General features: G+C 33.1%; 2 protein-coding genes across 6 annotated transcripts; both read left to right on the top strand.

Annotated features, from left to right (window-relative positions):
* Window positions 1-1,078: 1,078 nt before the first annotated feature.
* On the top strand, window positions 1,079-6,479 carry LOC109808951 (uncharacterized). 3 transcript variants are annotated; one of them, XM_029273243.2, is made up of 13 exons: window positions 1,079-1,224; window positions 1,322-1,402; window positions 1,485-1,574; window positions 2,187-2,252; window positions 2,351-2,425; window positions 3,263-3,315; window positions 3,524-3,674; window positions 4,048-4,158; window positions 4,405-4,534; window positions 4,689-4,786; window positions 5,544-5,682; window positions 5,876-5,928; window positions 6,291-6,479. In XM_029273243.2, exons 1-13 carry the CDS (start codon window positions 1,147-1,149, stop codon window positions 6,393-6,395), a joined length of 1,230 nt encoding a protein of 409 aa, XP_029129076.1. In that variant the 5' UTR covers window positions 1,079-1,146; the 3' UTR covers window positions 6,396-6,479. The 3 variants fall into 3 exon arrangements, with proteins under 3 accessions (XP_029129076.1, XP_020227739.1, XP_020227740.1); XM_020372150.3 differs by having other exon boundaries at window positions 2,187-2,264; XM_020372151.3 differs by lacking the exon at window positions 1,322-1,402 and having other exon boundaries at window positions 1,115-1,224; window positions 2,187-2,264.
* Window positions 6,480-7,704: 1,225 nt separating this feature from the next.
* On the top strand, window positions 7,705-17,822 carry LOC109806830 (uncharacterized). 3 transcript variants are annotated; one of them, XM_020369344.3, is made up of 13 exons: window positions 7,705-7,863; window positions 7,941-8,003; window positions 8,184-8,273; window positions 8,352-8,429; window positions 8,806-8,880; window positions 9,272-9,324; window positions 9,829-9,979; window positions 10,552-10,662; window positions 14,951-15,077; window positions 15,172-15,266; window positions 16,777-16,915; window positions 17,074-17,126; window positions 17,618-17,822. In XM_020369344.3, exons 1-13 carry the CDS (start codon window positions 7,786-7,788, stop codon window positions 17,720-17,722), a joined length of 1,218 nt encoding a protein of 405 aa, XP_020224933.1. In that variant the 5' UTR covers window positions 7,705-7,785; the 3' UTR covers window positions 17,723-17,822. The 3 variants fall into 3 exon arrangements, with proteins under 3 accessions (XP_020224933.1, XP_020224932.1, XP_020224934.1); XM_020369343.3 differs by having other exon boundaries at window positions 15,169-15,266; XM_020369345.3 differs by having other exon boundaries at window positions 7,726-7,863; window positions 7,946-8,003; window positions 15,169-15,266.
* Window positions 17,823-23,010: the final 5,188 nt, after the last annotated feature.

Here is a 23,010-nt window from a genome sequence, read left to right as displayed (position 1 = left end):
TTTTCGTAAATAATTTTTAAATGTATACTTTTAAAATTTACATATTTTCATGTACCACATGTTTGTTTTTGTGAAAAAAAAGGAAAAAAGTCGAAAGAAATATAAAAGAGAGAAATTTGATAGAAATATCATTTTCTACTGTTTGTGTGAGAACAAATATACAAGAAGGGAAGAAGAAAAATATATGTTTCGAAATAACTAGAAAACTAGTTCTGAATTTGCATGAAATGAAAGGAAGATTAGGGATAGGAAATATACCCGTACCCGCGAGTAATACTCGAACCCGTCCTGACTTTGACAGGGAATACCTGGTTTGACCGGATACAGGTACGGGTACGGGTAAAACTCGATATATTAAATTGGGTACGGGTACGGGTATGGGTATGTACTTACCTGTCCCGTACCTGTACCCGTACCCATTCTTATTTTTAATTTAATACTCACTTTCAATTTAATTATATTAAAGAATTTTAATATTTTTTATGTATGATTATTTATTATAGTATGAGATAAATAAATAACTTAATTATAATTATAATATAATAAAAAAGAGTACGGGTACGAGTATACTCGATACCCGACGGGGACGGAGATGGGAATGAAAATCACTTACCCAACGGATATGGGGACGGAGATGGATTTGACTTGCGGGGACAAGGACAGGTATTATGAAACCCATACCCGTCCCGCCTCGTTGCCATCCCTAAAGAAGATGTTCCTTTAATGTCTTAAAAACTAAATAAATGATTTTGTTAAAAAAAATAATGGAGTGAATAGTTATTATTTTTAATTAATATAAATTTATCTTCATACACTTTTTTTTTTTAATTTTCTTTAAATGGCTTTTTCACTCCTTCAAACAAGTAGAAAGGAATTTCTTCACCTTTTCCTTCTTAATTCTATTGATCTTAATAAAAGACCTCTTCAATATTTTAAGAATCAGATTGAAACAAGATGCAAGTCTAGAAGCTTAAACTAAATTTTATATTTTTAATAATTTTTTTTGATATAATAGAGTCTAAAAGTAATTGATATAAAAATATAAATCACCCTGACGTGGACGTATATTGCAAGGGCAACATGGAATTTTCAGAAGTCAAGCTTTTCAGGCATGACCAACAATAGCAAAGCAACAAAGCTTTGTTAATGGTGACAATGACCCTTCTCTTCTCTTCTCTTCTCTTCTCTTGCTTTCTTCATTACCACAACCTTCTTCATCACAAGGTTCGTTTGGTCAATAAACATGAAGTCATCATTTCACGTTCTTATAAATATAATATATGGTATATAGTATATGATATGGTTGCTAACTTTTTCCCAGGCAAAAGAAAAGAAACTATACTTTGGAACCCAAATAATGTCTTCCGATTCTTTTCTTCCTCTCCCCGAAAATCCCATCATTGTGAGCATAGTAACCATTTTCATTCTCACTTTCAATTGAATTTGTTATTTGTGATTGTGAGGGTGTTATGTGTATTTGGCAGGTGGGGTTTGGTGGGGTTGGAGTGGATTTTCTGGCAGCAGTGCCATCTTTTCCTAAGCCTGACGCCAAGATCAGAACCACTGAATTCAAGGTTCTTCTTTCTCTAGCTTCCACTCATTCATTTCATAACTTATTACTGCTATAATTTTACTACTAGTATTATGGTAGTTGTTAATTTGTTATCATTATGCTTTTTTAACACATCAAGTTTGTGATTGTGATATTTTTGAGCGTTTTAGAAACTCACATGAATCATCATTCATTAAAATCTCTATCCTGGTTTTAGGTTCTCGGCCTTGGGACACCTTTTGATGTTGACTTTAACCTTAATCAACTTATAGCCACTCACGTTTGCTCCAGTGGCCCACCAGTTTTTTCTTTTGCCACTAAAATAGAATAAATAGTTTGCCTTTGTTTATTTAAAATCTTTTGTTCAACTTTAATCTAATCACAGTGGGGCTAATTTAAATTTAGTCATAATGCTGCTTTTTACTTTATATTATTATATTATGGATAATCATTATCATTCCTACGTGAGTAACACTTTCTATATAAAAAATATTCATAATAAGTTTTCTCTTTAAACTCTCCAAATTGACATCTTTAAAAAAAAATATTTATTAAAACGAATTCTCTAGAATAATGGTAAAGTTATGTGCTAACAAGGGTGATTGATGTTTTTTTGCAACCTTTGTTGTGACAGATCCAAGGTGGTGGAAATACTGGAAATGCTATGACATGTGCTGCCCGTTTGGGCTTAAAGCCAAGAGTAATTTCTAAGGTTTTTTGTTTGCTTTGCATCAGTTCTATGGTACTGTACTTAACCTCTTGGTTGTGGCTAATTTCTTATGATTATGAAATCACTAGGTTTCAAATGACGCTCCAGGTAGGGCTTTGCTGGAGGAACTACAAGCTGAAGGGGTGGATACCTCTTTTTTTGTGGTATGTTTGTGTGTCAAATTGTTTTTTTAGCCTAAACTAAAGAGCTTAGAGTTACAAGCACATGAATATTCTTCCAATTTCCCTCCTACAAATGCAATAAGAAAAAAAAGTAGTAAAATCAGAGGTATTTGTCTTTTAAACCCTGTATATATATATAGAGAGAGAGGAGGGATCCTTTTACTCCAAGAGTAAGTCTACCTAGACTTATTCCGTTCAATAACTCATGTTCTGTATCAAATTTCAATGATCCAACCGTTCAATTTAAAGTTCCTAATACATAGATCATATTTGCAAATTTTGAAAAAATTTAAAAATCATTTGATACATCGTTACATTAATTCGAATCAATGTATAAAATGATTTTATGATTATCTGTCAATTTGAATTAATGAAATGAACTATCAAATGATTTTCAAATTTTCTAAAAATTTGCAGATTTGATCTATCCATTAAGAACTTTAAATTGAACGGTTGGATCGTTTAAATTTGATGTAGAACATGAGTTATTGAACAGAGTAAGTCTAGGTAGACTTATTCCTAGAGTAAAAGGATCCCTCTATATATATATATATATATATATACCTTCTGAGATATAAGTTGATCTTAATCATATAATTGTATATGTGAAAAAATTAATTTTACTTTTAATTTAATATTTGACCATCAATTTTGATTATGTGATTAAGGTTAACTCTTCTAATGCTTTCTGCTTTTATATATTTAGTCTTTGAATCATGATATCTCATGTTTGGTTGCTTAACTAGCTACTTCGTCTTCAAGTATAAGTCCAATCTCTATTTTTTGGGGGTGATATATTCTTTTTCAATTTATTTCCAGGTTTCACAGGAAGGGACTTCACCATTTAGCTACATCATTATTGACAGCCAAACGTATGTGCCATCACAAAACGGTTTTTACACGAAATTAATGCAAGAACATGATGGAAATTCTGTAGAATGTATCTTATGTGATTTATCTTCATATGCAAAATTTCTTGCCTGATAAATTGCCATGCCTAACTTAATGGTTTAGATGACTCCCTGTACCTGAATTGTTTAGGTGTGCAAAATGATTAATCCTACTACTTTGAACATTCAGGAAAACAAGGACATGTATATTTACTGCAGGATACCCTCCAATGGTTCCAGATGATCTTCCATTAGCCAATTTGTTATCTGCATTAGATGGGGCAAGAGTGGTCTATTTTGATGCAAGGATGCCTGATAGTGCTCTTGTCATTGCTCAAGAGGTAATTAATTACATCTTAGTTGTTACCTAGTTTGATTAATGCACACTTCCATATAGAATATTCTCATTAGATTTGTGTTAAGTCAAATTTCTGTGACTGCTATCATTACTTACTCTTAAAGTGGTTGCTAACTTAAATGCTTGTAGCGGTTGAAGGTAACACATAAGCCTCATAATTATTATGATAGAAAAACGTCAAATCCCTTTTCTGTACAAAGTATTGTAAAAGAAAAGAGCCAATTACATATTAAAAAATCATTACTAGATTCACAAATGTTGTCCTTCATGTGATTGCATTTGATATTTGAATAGAAAGCCTTCTGATGTGATTGCATTCACAAATTGGTAATTTAATTATATTTTTGCCCTTTCAGGCATTTCGCCAGAATATATCTATCTTAATTGATGCTGAAAGGCCTAGGGAAGGATTGAACGATCTTCTGAATTTGGCTGATTATGTTGTATGTTCAGAAAAATTTCCACAGGCAAGTAACTCTTACTATCACAAAATAGAAGACTAGAATATCATAAACTTCGGACCTTTGGGGGGACCAGTGAGTTTTACTAATTTCCGGAATTTTTCCCGAGTTTAATTTTTTCTAAAGTTAAATGTTTGAATATTATATTTTACCTAGTATTGTTCTCTCCTCGTTGGTTGAATTGTATTTTGTGATATTTCATCAACATGAATGATTTGCTATTTATGGTTTGTGGCTTTTACAATTTGACAGGCCTGGACAGAGGCATCATCTATTTCAAGAGCACTAGTTTCAATTATTTTAAGATTGCCGAGACTTAAATTTGTGATAGCAACTTTGGGAAAAGATGGCTGCATAATGCTTGAAAAATGCGTGGATGATGGTAAAAATACTTCTTTCTTCTCATTTTTGAGCCTTGTCAAGTTGAATTCATGTTCAAAAATAGGCAGAAACTGTAGTACACTGGTACTAGTATTTGGTGTTAAATAATCTATTTCTTTTCTGCATTTATTAAGTTGCAATTTACTTTCTGGCAGAGGGTTCTAACTTAGAAGAAATGGATGTTGAAAGCTGTTTGATATCATTAAAAGGGAAAATAGATGATAGCACAGCCATGCCAACGTGCCTAGTCTCGGTAATAACTCTAAAGTGAACTCTGATTGTGCAATGTCTTCCAAAGTACTAGTACAAAATCATCACGTACACAAGACTTATTGCCATTAATAGTGACATGTGAATTTGTTTTTATCCGGTGTTACTATAATTAGTCAAACTGGTAGTTGTGGCCTGTAATATATATTTTTTTTGAATAAAAATGGTAGACAAGAGATGACACTCCATGACTATTAAATAAAGAATTAATAGCATGCTAGAGATCCTCACACCAACCACTATCTACTTAGTGATTAATGATTAGTCGAAATTCAATGGTGTCTAACTTGACAAAAAAAAAATTTAAAGGCCCCAACATGCAAGAAATTTAATTTAGGTTAGTATTCTTGGGAGAAGGTAACATTGGTTAACAATTCTTGTATTGGTTTTAGAAGCTGATAAGCATGTCTATTTATACAAACATTGATTAATATAAGTAATAATGACTTGTATTTCTTAATCAAATTGTCTAGGTTTTGAGTATGAAATAGATTATATTGAAAGTAAAATACTCACTTTGTGTATGCTCAAATTTTCTGACAAAGATTAATTACTACTTTTAGGAGAGTATACTTTGCAGTAATAGCATGATTAAAAAAAAATGCCAGTTTATATGTGTAACCGTTTAGACCATTTTTCATAATTCTGATTTAGGGTAAATGATGATTGAACAATGTTTTGTTGCATTAGATTCATGAAAATTTTCACTTGGATTGATCTTTTTTGCTTAATCTTCCCAGTCCATTACAAAGTTTAGAGGCGAAGGGATGGGGTCTGTGTGTGGTAGGTTATATTTTGGGACATCTGAAAAGATTCCACCATCAGAACTTGTTGATACAACCGGTGCTGGGGATGCATTTGTTGGAGCTCTTTTATATGGTACGTGCAACCATTTCATGTTACATATGCACTTGCATGCTGAAATTTTCTGATTTTTCCATTGAACAAATTCTACCCTATTTCACATTGATGAAATTACATTGTTCACTAAAATTCCATTGTGGCCATCACATCTAACTTACATACTACTTTTTTTCTGAATGTTGATCATTCCTTGTTATTTTATTTGCAGCGATCTGTGCCAACTTATCACCAGAGAAAATGTTGCCATTTGCTTCTTATGTGGTAAGAAACATAATAGGGGTAATTTGGATTTATAATCAATATTGGACAATCCATACAAATAGTTGTTACACAAATACATAGCATTAAAGAAAAAACACTTATAAACCAAACCTTTTGTCTTAGTGATGGTAAGATTTGTCGTGGAATACTTGACGAATAGAAGTTATGTTTAACAAATTAGTTTTTAGTTGTCAATTTAAGAATACTAAATGGATCATATCCAATAAAAGAACACTTATATTGTTTCTTATTCTTTTCTATAGGCAATTTACTTGGAAATTTGGAGATAATCATGTGTGTTTGTTAGGTGCTACTTATAAAGTATAAACGTATTTGTTGTTTGTTTTTGATGCTAATTACAGGCAGCTGCCAAGTGTAGAGCCCTTGGAGCTCGAAGTGGTCTTCCCTATCGCACTAATCCTTTACTAAGTAGAGCCCTAAACTGGTCGTCAAAATCCTCAGCGTAGTATGCAAGAAACAAGGTTTCAGCATACAAATTGTGCTTTTGTAATCCACTTTAGTATTAATCATTTAGCCCAAATGTTTGTATTTATGTAGTTCAGACATTTTTTTTATAGAAAATAGTTAAAGAACAATAAAGCTTATTTAGTAAAAAAAAAAAGAAAAATTTAAGTCATTTAAAAATTTTGTTAGATCTATGATCGATTTAAATTTATTATTTCAAATTTAATATATCAAAACCATACATTAGCTATCTTTTTAATAGCTAAATGTGCTGATTTATATATATAAAAAAAATAAATCTTTAAGTTTATTGAAAGAGAAATTTATGATATGTTTAAATATTTTATTACAAAATATATTTTAATTAAATTATCATTATGAAAGTCATTTTATATCTTTAAAGTTTTATTTATATCATATAAACAAGTTATATTTGTTTTTTTTTATATAATTAAGCATACTTATTTTTACTTTATCTTGGTGTTAATTATTTTTTAAAAAAAGTTCTTAATTAGATTTATAGGCCAAGTTAATTTTTTTTATGCATGTCAGGTCATGATTTAAAAAAAAAAAATCTATGACAAATGACGCTTAAGTAATATATTTTCAATTAAAGTTAGATTTAATTCTAGCAAAGTTGAGTTTCACCTAATCTATTTGTACTCTTACTTTTGTTACCTAATTGTAAAAATTGTAAATTGAATTGTATAATTTCAGTGTCATAGATTTGTAGGAAAATGTTAGGAAAATTTTGGCAAATTTTCTTATAATCGTATTTGTAAAATGTGAAATAAATGCATAATAACAACAAACGTAGTTGATAATGGAGTTCAGCCATTTATTCTCACGTATTGGGTTTAGGGTTTAATGCGTACAAATTTCTTATACAAATACGATAACAAAACTAAAAATTGAAATAACCATAATATCAAATGAAACCAATTAATAAATTAAAAAAACTGTAAAGACTAATATCTCAATTCTCAACCAATAAAAATCATAAGAATCAAATCATCAAAAAATTTAGTTGATCCACGCTTAAGCAAGGTCAAGAGTTCAAATCTTGACTTGTGTATGCAGTCGCGTTAAATTTTGGAGCTAGCTATTTCATTTTTCGAAGTGTCTTCAATGTAACGAGGAGATTAGTCACTACTATCAGCGGTAGATACTCCAGGGACGAAAAAAAAATCATCAGAAAATTTAAAAGAAAATAAGTAAAAAAAGAGAGGATAATTCCATAAATATATGAAAAATAAATAGAGAAATGAAATATTTATTTGAAGCAAAATTTGAAAGAAAAGAAAAAAGAAAATGGTAGGTTGAAATTGAAGGAAATCTACATGAATCTGGCGCTAGCAATACATCACTCACTCACAGTCACAAGTCACAAACATGTTCAACCTCTGCACTGTTACATCCAATGCTTCTTCAACCTTCATATTCCGCGTTCCGCTTCTCAACTTCTACAATGTAACTATTTTTCTCTCTCCTCGCTAATTCTCTTATTTCCTATTCCTAATTTTCGCTTTCTCTGTTGATTTACATAGTTTAGGTCAAGAACGCGTCGCTGCAGGGTTACCATGTCCTCCGACCCTCAAAACGCCGTCGTTGTGAGCCCTCTCTCTCTCTCTCTCTCTCTCTCAATCATAATCATTGCCTTGCCACCAAAATTAGAGACTTTATCAATTTAATTTAATATTTACATTATTAATTAACTGTATGTATGTATGTAATGAATGTATGTATGTATATATGTATATATGGATGGATGGATGGATGGATGTATGCAGGTGGGGTGTGGAGGGGTATCCATTGATTTTTTGGCCACCGTTGCTGCTTACCCTAAGCCAGATGACAAAATCAGAAGCACAAGCTTGAAGGTCCATTTTTATTCTTCTTCTTTTAACTTTTCATGAATAATTTCGTGTTGTGTTCACGTTGATGGTGGCTTTTCTCAGGTTCAAGGAGGTGGCAATGCCGGTAATGCCTTAACCTGCCTTGCTCGCTTGGGCTTAAACACCAGGCTCATTTCCAAGGTTGCTTTGCTTTTATTCTTTATTTAAATTAATTAATTAATTGAGAGCTTAATTTCTATGCTATATCTGTATAAAAAAGTCCGATACTGTGAACCAATCAGAAATCATAGTAAGCGTTACTTTTATGTCATTATTATTAAAGTCAATAAAATCAAACTGATATCAAGGGAGTATATTTTTACAACAATTCACACATCTGCTTGACCAACTAAGCTAGACCTCCTTGGTAACAAACAAACTTATTATATATGACCATTTGTTATTAGATGACAGTATAAATACAGTACTTGAGCATTTTATTTTTTAAATATCTGGTAATATTTAACTGCTAAAATCTGATACTGATACCTCTGCGTGTATTTGTTACGCTCATTAGGTTGCTGATGACAGTCAAGGCAGGGGTATATTAGACGAGCTACAAGCTGATGGTGTAGATACATCCTTTATGGTGGTAATTTTTTAAGACTGTTCTCTTTGCAATTTGGAATCTTTATCAAGGCCATTGTATACGAGCAACTTTACAATTCCGTGATGGAATGGTCATTAGCTTCTTTAGCTTTTCACCTGGTTGTGTTCGCTTGTGTGTGTATATACATTTTTTAATTTCAATGCTATTGGTACTCTTTATGTTCTTTTTACACTCCCCACTAACTAATTGTAATTTCCTTAAGTATCCTCAGTTAAATGTGAACAAAAAAATTTAATTTAATTTGTCAAGGTGATGTGGATTTTGCAATTAAAAGAAGTTAGTGGGGGTTGTGAATAGACTATTGAGAGGGAATCTTCCCTAACTATAGTTTTTTAATACTTTTTTTGGTGGGTGTGTTCCCTGTTATTTGCAGGTGTCCAAGGAGGGAACTTCACCATTTACGTATATTATTGTGGACAACCAAACGTAATGGTCATTGGCTTACATATTATTACACAACTTGACTTTTCCACCGAGTATATTCATTATCTAAATTCCAAGAAGTGTGGTGGGAGAAGGGAAGAACAGAAAATGAGTTGGGTAGATCTAGTTAAGATTTTGGTCACTGTCATCTGAATGGTTTTAACATAAAATAGTAGATAATGTGGTCCTTCTATTTCCATTGAAGAAGAAAAGCATAATGAAATGAACTAAAGCTGTAAACTTTGCAGTTTCATGTGTCTATTTGTCTATAACTTGCCTTTTTTGCATTTTCTTGTGTTTATCATATTTGGACAATTCCCCATTACTTGTTTCAACCAACCATCAATGCATGAATGAGACACAAAAATAATTCTTTAGTTGTAAGAATGACACAAAAAACTATGTGCTCTCATTTTCATAATAATATTGAGATTTTCAAGCATTTCTTCCAGGGAGACTAATGATAATTTTAATTGTAACTTGACTCATTTAAGTGTGATTTTTCAGGAAGACTCGTACTTGTATACATACCCCAGGATATCCTCCAATGATACCAGATGACCTGCCAAAATCAAGTTTGTTATCTGCATTGGATGGAGCAAAAATTGCATATTTTGATGGGAGGTTGCCTGATACTGCTCTAGTTGTTGCCAATGAGGTTATCACCTATACAATTTACTTGCAACTATGATCCAAACTATGAGGCCTAGTCATATTCTATAATAAGGAAAATAGAAGTTGAAGCATGCAAAATTTGAAAGAAACATACACTTATTGAATTTTGAAAGGGAGAATTTAGAAAGCAAAAAAATGAGAACTTTTGAGAATAAAACAACTTCTTAGTAGAATGTGTAGTACATAGATTCTGCTTATCATACATATATATACACCCTTCATAGACACGGTGTAGACTATTTCCTAAGATTATAGCAAGTGATGCATCCATGTTGGATATTGCAAGTCCATCAATGAATGAAATCAAACACTTTTTCAATTTTTCTTTTGCAAGTGACTCATTCTTTTTTTCTTTAATCATTGTGTATCCTATGTGCATAATTTTTATTAGCTTTGTGAATGCTGCAAGTAGCTTTTATATAGTTTCCCTTGGTATCTTTTATACCTTCATTTTTTTTTATCTGATTTCTCTGGGTTGTAAAGGAGGTTAGGGGATGGCAAAAGAGAGCTTAATTTGAAGGGAAGTAAACAAAATCTTACATTTTTTCAGTGCAGGCTGTTAGAAAGAATATACCCATATTAATTGATGCAGAAAGGCCGAGGGAAGGGTTGGATGATCTCCTAAAATTAGCTGATTATGTTGTATGCTCAGCAAAGTTTCCAAAAGTAAGTGCATCGTGTTCTCTGAAAGTGCTGTCATAACAATGTATAATATGAGGCTATCTCATCAACCTTGTTTTCATCTTCAGAAATGTTGAATTGATTTTAGCAGTCCAATTTTCTGTTGTCAGTAATCAATAAATGTATTATCTACTATGTAAAAATATATGCTGTCTTAGCATCACAAGAAAAGAAAAAGACTTCTCTTTTTTTGTGTGTCTGGTATTCTGATCTTGTAATATGTCTACTTGCACGTTGACACATGTTATTTCAGTTATCTTATATGTAAGGTATATTCTTTTTGGGATGGGAAAGGGACATTGCTTTCCTGATCCCAATGGTACATATCATTTTCCTTTTCTGGTTGCTATAGATTTTATTTTTTATTTTTTATATTTCATCAACATATCTTTCCATTTATTTACTGAAACCTTATTTTTACTCTATTCTGTGGGGTGTATTTATTTTTAGCATCATTAAATACACATGTAATTAATCTCTTTGATTTGATTAATTACATGTCTTTGAGTGCAGTGTTATTACTCTCTTTGATTTGAGCCTGGATAGACAGCAACCCCCACGAACACTCAAGTTGAAAGGGAGAGTCAATGAACTGCCTCTCTTCTTACTTGTGGATAGTGGGGCAACTCACAATTTTATCTCGAAGCGTTTGGTGGAGGCTATGGGATGGGATTGGCAGTCCACCAAGAGCATGCGTATTTTGATGGGTGATGGTTATACGACTGAAACTCGAGGAGTTTGTCATGGGATCGAAATTGAAGTTGATGGGGAGAAATTTAAGGTGGATGCAGTGTTGTTCGATTTGAAAGATATTGACATGATATTGGGCATGACATGGTTAGCTTCGCTAGGCGAAATGATGGTTGATTGGGGGAAGCAAACGATGAGGATTTCCACAAATCAGGGGACTAAAATGTTGAAAGGGGTGAATTGTGAAGAATCATTAGCAGCATCTCTCCAAGGAATGATTGGAGAAAACGTGGAAATGCAAGACACAAGACTGTCAGAGAAACAGTGTGGGGAGTTAGAAGCAGTATTGAAGAGTTTTGAGGATGTGTTTGCTGAACCAAGAGGTTTGCCGCCACTACGTTCCAAGGAGCATCAAATAATACTAAAGCCAGGACAAGAGCCCATAAACGTCAGGCCATACCGCTACCCTTACCACCAGAAGAATGAAATAGAAAAACAAGTCCAAGAATTGATGGAGATTGGACACATAAGGCACAGCCATAGTGCTTACTCCAGTCCTGTGATTTTGGTCAAAAAGAAAAATAATAAATGGAGGATGTGTGTGGACTATAGGGCTCTCAATAAAGCCACAATTCCGGATAAATTTCCCATTCCTATAATTGAGGAATTATTGGATGAATTACATGGAGCAAGGTTTTTTTCCAAGCTAGACCTCAAATTTGGCTACCATCAAGTTCGAATGAAGGAGGAAGACATCCCTAAGACAGCATTCAGAACCCATGAAGGACATTACGAATATCTCGTAATGCCTTTTGGGCTCATGAATGCCCCATCTACATTTCAAGCGCTAATGAATGAGGTATTTCGCAATCCTCTTAGAAGAGGAGTATTGGTGTTTTTTGATGATATACTCATTTATAATGCAAGTTGGGAGGAACATTTGGCTCAAGTAAGAACAGTTCTGGAAATTTTAAGACAACATAAACTTATGCAAACAGGGAGAAATGTAGCTTCACTCAGGAGAGTGTAGAATACTTGGGGCATGTGATATCCGTGTAGGGAGTGGAGGTTGATCCCGCCAAAGTCAAAAGTGTAGGGGAATGGCCGGTTCCAAAGAACGTGAAGGGAGTAAGGGGATTCCTAGGACTTACAGGGTACTATCGTAAGTTCATTAGGAATTATGGGAAAATTGCGAAACCTCTGACAGAATTAACTAAGAAAGAGGGGTTTATGTGGAATGAAAGGGCACAACAGGCATTTGAAGAGTTGAAACAGAAGATTACAACAGCTCCAATTTTAGCTCTGCCCAATTTTGAGAAGGAGTTTGAACTTGAGTGTGACGCGTCAGGGGTGGGCATTGGGGCCATTCTGATGCAAGAACGCATGCCCGTAGCTTTTTTTAGTAAGGCCTTGAGCAGTCGAAATTTAGCAAAATCTGCTTACGAAAAGGAGTTAATGGCAGTGGCTTTATCAATTCAGCACTGGAGACCATATCTGATGGGATGCAAATTTAAAGTTTATTCGGATCAGAGAAGCTTGAAACAGTTACTTCAGCAAAGAATCACCAATGGGAGTCAACAGAACTTGCTGGCTAAATTATTGGGGTATAACTTTAAGATTATCTATAAACCTGGCTTGGAAAATAAAGGGGCGGACGCTTTATCAAGAAGCTTTGAAGAAGGTGAGTTGAAAACCATGGTGTCCATGCCAATCTGGCTCGATTGCCAAAATGTTGTAGGAGAGGTTCACAAGGATGAAAAATGGAAGAGAGTGATTGCAGACTTGCAGCAAGCTAGAGAGGCTCATCCCGGATTTACTTATCAGCATGGTATTTTATTTTTTAAGAACAAAATGGTGATTCCAGCAAAGTCTCCTTGGATTCCCAAATTACTTGATGAGTTTCACTCAACCCCTCAAGGAGGCCACTCCGGATTTTTGAGAACATATAGACGTGTGCCTGCAAATCTATATTGGCAAGGAATGAAGACTGATATCATGAAGTACGTGCAATCTTGTGATATCTGCCAACGTCAAAAGTATACTACTGCTGTCCCAGGAGGATTGTTACAACCGTTGGTCATTCCAAAAAGGATTTGGGAGGATATTTCTCTCGATTTTATCACAGGATTGCCAAGGTCCAAGGGCTTTGAAGCAATATTGGTGGTTGTGGATCGTTTATCCAAATACAGTCATTTTGTTGCTTTGAAACATCCATATACACCAAAAACCATAGCAGAAGTATTTGTTAAGGAAGTGGTAAGACTTCATGGGGTGCCCAATTCGGTGATTAGTGATAGGGACCCTCTCTTTATGAGTCTTTTTTGGAAAGAATTTTTCAAGATGCAAGGTACGAAGCTGCTTATGAGTACGGCATACCACCCGCAAACAGATGGACAAACGGAAGTAACAAACCGTTGTCTAGAGACATATCTCAGATGTTTTATTACTGATCAGCCCAAGGGATGGGCTCTATGGCTTCCCTGGGCCGAATATTGGTTTAATACAACTTATCATGTGTCTACGGGAATAACTCCATTTGAAGCTGTGTATGGTCGTACTCCTCCAATGTTAGTGCGAGGGACTCAAGGTGAAATCAAAGTGGAATCTGTGCAGAGGGAAATCAATGAACGTGATGAGGCTCTTAGATAGTTAAAAAAGCACTTGATCAGGGCCCAAGATCGAATGAAGACACAGGCCGATAAGCATAGACAAGATAGGAGTTTTGAGGAAGGTGACATGGTGTTTTTGAAGCTCAAACAGCATAGACAACATTCACTAGCAGCCCGAAAAAGTCCCAAGCTTAGTGCTCGTTATTATGGACCTTTTGAGGTATTGGAGAGGATTGGGGCAGTAGCTTATCGTTTAAAATTACCTCCGGAGTCAAGGATTCACCCTGTGTTTCATGTGTCACTATTAAAAAAGGCAATTGGAGATTACAAGGCAGAAACCACTATTCCTTCTGGTCTGGAAGATGAGAGAGCTGAATTATTGGAGCCTGAAACAGTATTGGCTTCACGTAGCTTGTTGAAAGGGAGAGAACGAACTAACCAATGGCTGGTGAAGTGGAGGGGAAAGGCAGTAGAGGAGGCGTCATGGGAAGATGAATTGACCTTGAGGAGTCAGTTTCCTGAGCTCAGTCTTGAGGACAAGACTAATTTTATAGGAGGGAGTAATGATAAGGCCCAAGATCATCATGGCTCACTAGAACCACTGGCCCATGAAGAAAAAAGGGGCCCAAAACCATGGATTGTGTATGAGCGGAGGAAGAAGAAGAACGCTGCCAAGGCATGAGGGTTATTCGAGGTTGTTAGAGGAAAGAGAGAGAATATTGTGGTTTATAGAGAATCACACTTGATGGGCAGGGCATTCGGTTATTTTGTTTTACTATTGTGGATAGAGAACCTTGTTGGTTGTGCTATTAGGAGCTTGGCTCTTGGTAGAGGAGATTTCCCTCTTCTGAGTTTTCCTTTCTTACGAATTCCTTAAATACAATATCCACCATTATATCAAATGCCATTTTCTTATTCATTTCTGGTTTGTTGGTTATTTTGTTTGGTATCTATTATAATTTGTCTTCTAACAGGCTTGGACAGGGGCATCAACTGTTCCACAAGCACTTGTTTCTATGCTTTTAATGTTGCCTAACATAAAATTCGTGATTGTAACTTTGGGGAAAGATGGTTGTATAATGCTGGAGAGAAGTCTTGATGGTATGTATAAATAATAATGGGCATATTAGATATTATCTTGTATTTGTTTTTCATTTAAATAGAGTTTATTTTCTTGTGCCTTTTTTGGCAGCAGGTCCTTCCACTGAAGAAGTGGATATAGACAACTTCTTGGAATCACTGGCGTTAAAAAGGAACAAGACTGTACCCATTCCAACCTGCATATCATCAGTAATGTCAACGAAACCCAGAATTATTTTTCCTCTGTTTTGGTATTATTGAACTCTAACACCAAACTTTATGCCACTGTGGGGTAGACTACGTAGATCAGTTGATGCTGTGGGGCTGTATTAAACACCCAATTTTTTGTAAAAGAAATGACAGTAACACTTTCTAACTCACTCTTTTAAACACCCTCTTATTATTGACTCAAATTTATTGAAAATCACAAATTTATTGACAGTAACTCTTCATAGTTTCTGATAAATTTTATCCAATAATAGAGAATGTATTAGTAAGTGTTTTGCCAACACTCCTTTTAGTATATATATTCCCTTGGTTTTTTAATTTCCTAATATGCCCTTTCACTTATCAACTAGCTACTATTGGTGTTAGAAATAGGCAAAGCATGAAGGATAGGTGGAAGAGTTGTTTTCTTTATATTTGGACTCATAAATCATAATAATTTGTTACCTAATTTTGAGTGCATAGAATAATTAAGCTTCAAGGGAAAATAAGGATATAATTGAATAATTAAAGCATAATTTTATAATATCATGTATATAAACTTAAAGATTAACAATATCTTGATATTTTCTCATGGTCCACTAGTTGCTATTTTGTAAGCTCCTCTGGCAAAACATGGAGCATCATTTCCATTGACATTTTCTATAAAAAAAATCCTAAATGAACTTGTTCATAGTTTAATACACGATGAATTTTCTTAAAAATATTTAAATATTTGTGTCTAAGCGGTGTCATAGAACTGTGTCTGTGTTGGACACACAGACACAGCACTAAAATGGTGTGTCCATAAGGACTTTCTCTACCTCTTCTAATCAGACTATCTTCCTTTTGAGCCAATTTCATATCACTGAACTGAATTGTTGTGTGCAAAATTGACTCGGCAAAAGCTATATCATACTTAAACTAAGCACTGGTTTTTGTTCTTTAAGCATTCACGAGGTGCATATTGTTATCCCACTCTCCAGCATGAACTGGCCTTCTTTTGCAAACTGGTCTGATAATAACGTATACAACTCATTATTTATTTCTAGTCATGTTAACAAGACATTCTAGGGACACCAGAAAACCTTTGCAGCATAGATGACAACATTTAATAGCCCCACATTCATTTTCCAATCCTTGACATGGAAAACAACGAGACTTTTAAACAGCCAAGACAATTTTTACTGTGTTCAATCAGATCAGTTCAAAGGAAATTCGATCAACTTGCATTTAGTATTCTCCGTCATTCTTTTTTTAGTCTTTTGAATTGCATCATTCGACTTCTCTTCTACATATTAATTTCTATTTTTTTCAAAGCCAATAGGTTAATTGTATAACCTGATAACATGAGTATTACAAAGAAGTGAAAGTTTTTTCTTGTCATTCATAGTAACACCAAGTGAGTCGGATCCATGAAGTTCTAGAAACAGGGATTGTAAATTGATAAAATTACAGGCTTATTTAGGCTCTTGTTCAACTTCTTAGTCATTTTTTTCCCGTTTAATTCACCCAGTCAGTGGCAAAATTGAAGGCAGAAGGGATAGGAGAGGTTAGTGGGAAGTTATACGTTGGAACAGCCGAGAGTATTCCACCATCAGAGCTCATTGATACAACTGGTGCTGGGGATGCATTTATTGGAGCTGTTATCTATGGTAATTTCAACAGCTTTGTTCTATCTTTTCCTAATGGTCTTTGAAAGGCCATATATCAAAATTTGCGACTTGCATTAAAACTTCTACATGTCACCATATTTAATATTTCCTTTGTGAATATACGGATGAGATCTGTTTTGTGCTTGATTTGCTTTCAGCTATCTGTGCCAAGTTTACACCAGAGACAATGCTATCCTTCGCTGCTAACGTGGTATGTGGTCTTGAATCCAATTTTTAGAATCAATTCAATCCAAACTGAACTTTTTTTGTGTGTATATATTTAATTTAATCTATGAAAACAGTTTCCTACTCATAATTATATGTTTACGTACTTAATTGTTTATTCATGAATTTATTTATAAGCTTATTAGTTTTGGATTAATTTAAAATAGATTTTATGTATCATGTTTTTCTTTATTATATAAATTATTCTTTTATATATAAAAGTGTTAATTAGAAAAGGTGCTGAAGAGATAATAAAATAAACACAAATACATAAGCCGAATTATCCAAGTCTATTCAAAATGCCTTCAAGTTTTAATAGCATTCGATTGAATCTTGTATTCAAATCGATCAAAATTGACTTCAAGTATATTTATATAATTCAATTGGATAGTTTATTTTTATCTGAAAGTCAATTCAAAAATGAGGGAATGGGTTTGGTAAAGGAACTCATGCATTTTAATGGAATTTCATTTGCAGGCAGGTGCCAAGTGCAGGGATCTTGGAGCACGAAGTGGTCTTCCTTACCGTGCAGACCCACGCTTAGGATCATTTATATTGGAGAAGATAAGTAGTTCAGCTTAACTTAACATGTAATAATACACACCTGCATTCTGTTTTGACAGCTAGTTATGCAAGTATAAATAATAATAATAATAATAATAATAGCTTGTAATCTTTCAGATGTACTGATTTTCCAGGGGTTCTGCCTTCTGCATATAAGATGTCTTCAGTAATCAGTGAGATATTAAACTAATTTCATGTTTGTTTAAATAAAAATAAAAAATAAAAACCTAATTACATGTCATGTTTGGTTTCAGAATAAAGAATTATGGATTCAGAATTAATTGATTGAGTTGAATTAACTTTACATTATTTGCTTTTAGGATACAAATATTGGTTAAATTACTTTTGGCTCTGTAGTTTCAGCAACTTTACTTTTTAATTTTTATAGTTCAAATTTTTATGTATATCATTTCTATTTCCTTTTAGTTGTTCTAAATTTTTATAGGAATTAAAATGTAAAATTCATGAAATTATAAAAACAAAGAAAACAAAAATATATATATAGGAATTAAAATTGAATATTTTAAATTATAGAAATTAAAAGGTAAAATATTTAAACAAATTTAAAATACAGAATCGAAATTTTGCAAGGGTGTTACCAGCAAGTCAGTATCTTTTTTTTTTTTGGTGGGTTAGTAAAAAAATTAGAAAAGTAGAAAAAATTATAAGGTCGAAATTGAAGTTAATACTCTGACACTAAAACTATGTATCTATAGCAATAATAAAAAGGGTGATATATTTTTAGTCACTTAAATTTAAGGTAAATTTATTAGTTTTTTAAATTTAAAATTGATCTTTTAAATTTTTATAATTTTAAAAAAATCTTATTTTAATTTTTATATTCAAATTTTGTTAAAAAAATTATTAAATATTGATACATAAAATCTATTTGTTGGTGAAAATATTACATTAAATTTAGCTAGTGTTGTATAATTGTTTCAATTTATTACCTTTGAATGTTAATAGTGTTATGAGGTATTTAAATAAAATTTTAAAAATTATAGGAATTAAAAATATATTTAAAATACAGATAATTTATTTGCAAATCAAAAACATTAAAAATAATACATGTATTATATAGTTGTAAATTAAAGAATGATAAGATAGAGAAAAATCAGAAACATAAATTATCGAAGCTAATAGCTTAGACCGAAGGGTTTTTTTTCTTTCTTTTTCTTCTTTTCCAAGGGCGATAGAAATTAAGTTCATGTAAAAAAATTCTAAAGGAGCAACTATACGTAAGTTAAATTTAACTGATAAAAAAGTTTGGTTAAGAGTAATTAATTTTTACTAAGCAACATGCCTATTAAATTGAAATTAAAAAGAACCAATAAGTCAAATTAGCAAAAAATCTAAACCATGTGTGGAAGAAAAAATTTAGTTAATATTTATGTTAACAATTTATGGTTTAATTGCATTTTTCATCCTTTTAGTATTATAATTATATGATTTAAATTTTTAAAATTTTAATTGAATAATTTTAGTTTATAAGTATTGTAATTGTATAATTTTAATTTCTAGAATTTAATTAAATAATTTTAATTTTTTAAGTATCGCAATTATATGATTTTAGTTTCTCAAGTATGATAATTATATAATTTTTTATTTATTTAAGTTACATATATTATAATTTTTTATTCATATATTAAATGATATATATATATATATATATATATATTTACTAAAATTACTAATATATGTAACTTAAATAGGTAAAATTTTGTAAAATTTTAATCGGAGAGCAAAATCAAATATTTTAAGAATTAGAATTGTTAAAGTAAAAATTGATGAACTTAAATTGCACAATTATAATACTTAAGAGACTAATTGTTTAATTAAAATTTGAGACTAAAATTCCACAATACTTGAAAATGTATTTAATTTTGGTTTTACTAAAAATATATTCATTTTAATGTGAAGATTCCTATAATGCAAACTAATAAGAATTGCTTTTAAAACAAAATATCATCTTAATGTTAATTTTGTATAAAGATTAAAAGTTACAGGTTTTCGTATAAAGATTAATCCATAAACAAGTACCAAGAGACCAAATTGATTAATTTAAGCCAAATAATGAATTCATTAAAAAATCCAACTTTAATACTCAAGGATGAGAATAAAAGCCCCTATTGTAACGACCTGTCATAGTCGTTACACTATGTGGAATCACTATTACTAGCAACTAAAGTTAAGTCACTAGAATGTACAAGATTAATGGAAGAAATATACTATATATATATATTTAACATGAATATATAAATAAAATAGTCAAACTAATATAAACAAGACATATATATATATACATATATATATATATATACATATATATATATATATATATATATATATATATATATATATATATATATATATATATATATACACAGTTATGCCAAATTAATCCTACATCCTAGTGTCGGTCAAACACACTAATACAAGGTACACCAATAGTATTGCCATAAAAAAGTTACAACACCTGCCCATATCAGTTCTTCAAGCCTAGCCCTAATCTGCTTCCATACAATATATGATCTTCACATCCAAACCACCATGGAAACAGAAAGGATAAGTTAGACTTCAAAAATCTATACATATAGAAACAAGCCTATAATATACAACAACACACCAAATATCATATATGAAAACTAATCACATCCCAAACAAGCATGTACCTCACCTAATCATGTCCCAAAAGACATCAAATGCACATGAACACACATTAACATACATCATATGCAAACACATTGACCAATGCGTCTCATGCATTCACCTATGGAGATCTCCTAACAATATGAGCAGTCTAAGTGATTTTCACCTTATCGAACCAAGCCAATAGTCTTCATGCCCGAAGCGTCGACTCGATCACAACAAAATGGGATACCAATCCCTCCTCTGGTTTCTCGAGTTTCATCACTTATATTAGAAAAGTCTAGTTTCACCATCAGGAGTAGTACATTTGGGTATAGGCTTACCACGACCTTGGCATGCATTACCAAGTCACATATGAAATTTTCCCACTTATTACCCTCAAGGAACCAGACAACCTTTCTAGGTACTTGGTTAAGGGTTGTAGCCCTCGACCTCCTACCTTACTCAACTACTAACTAAGGATTTGGAGGAGACTCAAAACCTATTTCAAGAGACATACCTACTCAAGGAGGATTTTCCAAACAATGGCCTACTCGAGCACCACTCCAAGATACCTTATGTGAGATCTTCAATTTTCAAAATAATTTACTCTCCTCAAATCTTAAGTTAGTCATCATGCTACAATGCCACACCGCATTTTTAGCATCCACACCTTACCATACATCTACTATGTACCTCACATTCAGTCAATGCATATAGAGATCAATAACATCAATCATATACAGCATACCAATGCTTAACATCTCAACCAAGAACAGCATACCAATGCTTAACAATTCATACAATAATAGCATATCAATGCTCCATAATTAATTTAACATATCATATCAATCATATAAAGTATAATAATGCTCATCACCATTACAAGTACACAAAGATAGCATTTCAATGCTTATTATCATTTCAAGTAGATAGCATATCAATGCTCATTATCATCATCCTATAACACACAACATGCAATAGACACAAGCATTCTATTCATGCTCACCAATTTCACCCATCATACAACATGTATCACATGCAAGTTATCAAAATCACTTATTCCTACACTAACAACCTTCACATAAAACATCCCATAGGGAGTTCTACTACTCCAATCACTCTCATCCTTATCTCATATGAAAAACAAGAAGATTTTATACAACTTTCATGAATAACTCAGGTTATAATTCTATCATCTACCATGCTAAAAATTGTAAAAATCGTAACCGTTTTCCTAAATGCCGACAACTTGACCTTTGCTCACTAAAAAGGTCATAACTGGAGTTTTAGACCCATTTTTTGGGTGATTCCAGTGCCATTGAAAAGCTAACATCCAAGTTTATAACTTTCATGAAGACCCCAAGACCAAATGCGATCATCTACCCTTGGCCTTACAACGCTGCAGCGCTCCAGCTCTAACTTTCTATCAGCTTTGTTTTCTCCCAGGGTTGCAATGCCCAACTTGGAGCTGTAGCTCCAAGTATTTGCCAAATCAATTCTTCCCAAGGCTGTAGCACCCAACCTGGAGCTGCAGCGCCAGATCTTGATCTCCCTATTTTCTCTTAGTTATAGTGCTGGTTCAGAGCTCCAACGCTGTGTATAGAGTTTTCTGCACTTTCATGGCTTCCCCCTTCATTTTTCACCTATAATCCATCAATTTTTGCCCCTAAACATGATCTACCTTCATAATCTCTACTCATTTTGTTCATACAACCCAAAAACCAAAGAAATACCACATGCATGCATCAAGATTTCAAAGAGATTATCAAGAACAAGGTTTCAACTTTCACATGCAACCAACTACATATCTAACCCCAAAGCTCAAATTTTTAGAAATCCAACAAATTGTAAGCTTCAATTCAATCAACAACCCAAGATTCTAGCATCCCTTACCTCAAAGGGAGAAGAATTTCGATTTCGAGCTCACGAGGAAGAGAAGAAGAAGAAGAGAATGGCAATGCAAACCAACTTCGGGCTTCAACCTTTCTAACTGCTCTATTGTCCAACACCTATGTGAATTCAAGAATTAGGGTGAATGAGGTTCAACAACTGAAAAGAGTGAGTGGGAAGGGAAAGATAGAAGGAGATGAGTGTGGAAGAACAACGAGAAAAGGCACGGGTCTTACAACCTCCCCAACAATAAGAATTTTTGTCCCCGAAAATAAACTTACTTGGGAATAGGGAAGGATACTACTCTCTACACTACTACTCAACCTCCCAAGTAGCCTCATCAATAGCTGCATCCCACAAAATTTTCACCAAGTCAATAAACTTGCCTTTTAACTCTTTCAACCTGAAATCAATCACAGCTACAAGTTTCTTCTCATATGTTAGGTTCTCTCTAACTTGAACTTCATCCATTTCAACAATATGACTTGGGTCATGAACATACTTCCTTAACTGGGACACATGAAACATATCATGTAGATTGGAAAGAAAATGTGGCAAAGCCAACTGATACGCCACAGGACCTACACGATGAAGGATTTGGTAAGGAACAATAACCCTAGGGGTCAGTTTCTTGGCCCTTATAGACCTTCCCACTCCAATAGTGGGTGTCACCTTCAGAAATACACGTTCTCCCTTCTCAAATTCAAGAGGCCTCCTCCTCTTTTCTACATAAGAATTTTGCCTACTCTAGGTAGTCCTCATCCTTTCTAGGATTTGTTTCACCT

The sequence above is a fragment of the Cajanus cajan genome, chromosome 7 (assembly GCF_000230855.2).
Source record: "Cajanus cajan strain Asha chromosome 7, NIPB_CcT2T_4, whole genome shotgun sequence".
Classification (NCBI taxonomy): Eukaryota; Viridiplantae; Streptophyta; class Magnoliopsida; order Fabales; family Fabaceae; genus Cajanus; species Cajanus cajan.
This window is presented reverse-complemented; position numbering and strand designations above follow the sequence as displayed.

Coding starts and splice junctions, on each gene's coding strand:
- LOC109808951 (XM_020372150.3), top strand. CDS start 1,147: ATGGTGACAATGACCCTTCTCTTCTCTTCTCTTCTCTTCTCTTGCTTT. Junction 3,675..4,047: donor CTCTTGTCATTGCTCAAGAG/GTAATTAATTAC, acceptor TTGCCCTTTCAG/GCATTTCGCCAGAATATATC. Junction 4,787..5,543: donor TGCCAACGTGCCTAGTCTCG/GTAATAACTCTA, acceptor TAATCTTCCCAG/TCCATTACAAAGTTTAGAGG.
- LOC109806830 (XM_020369343.3), top strand. CDS start 7,786: ATGTTCAACCTCTGCACTGTTACATCCAATGCTTCTTCAACCTTCATA. Junction 7,864..7,940: donor CGCTTCTCAACTTCTACAAT/GTAACTATTTTT, acceptor TGATTTACATAG/TTTAGGTCAAGAACGCGTCG. Junction 15,078..15,168: donor GCTGGAGAGAAGTCTTGATG/GTATGTATAAAT, acceptor CTTTTTTGGCAG/CAGGTCCTTCCACTGAAGAA.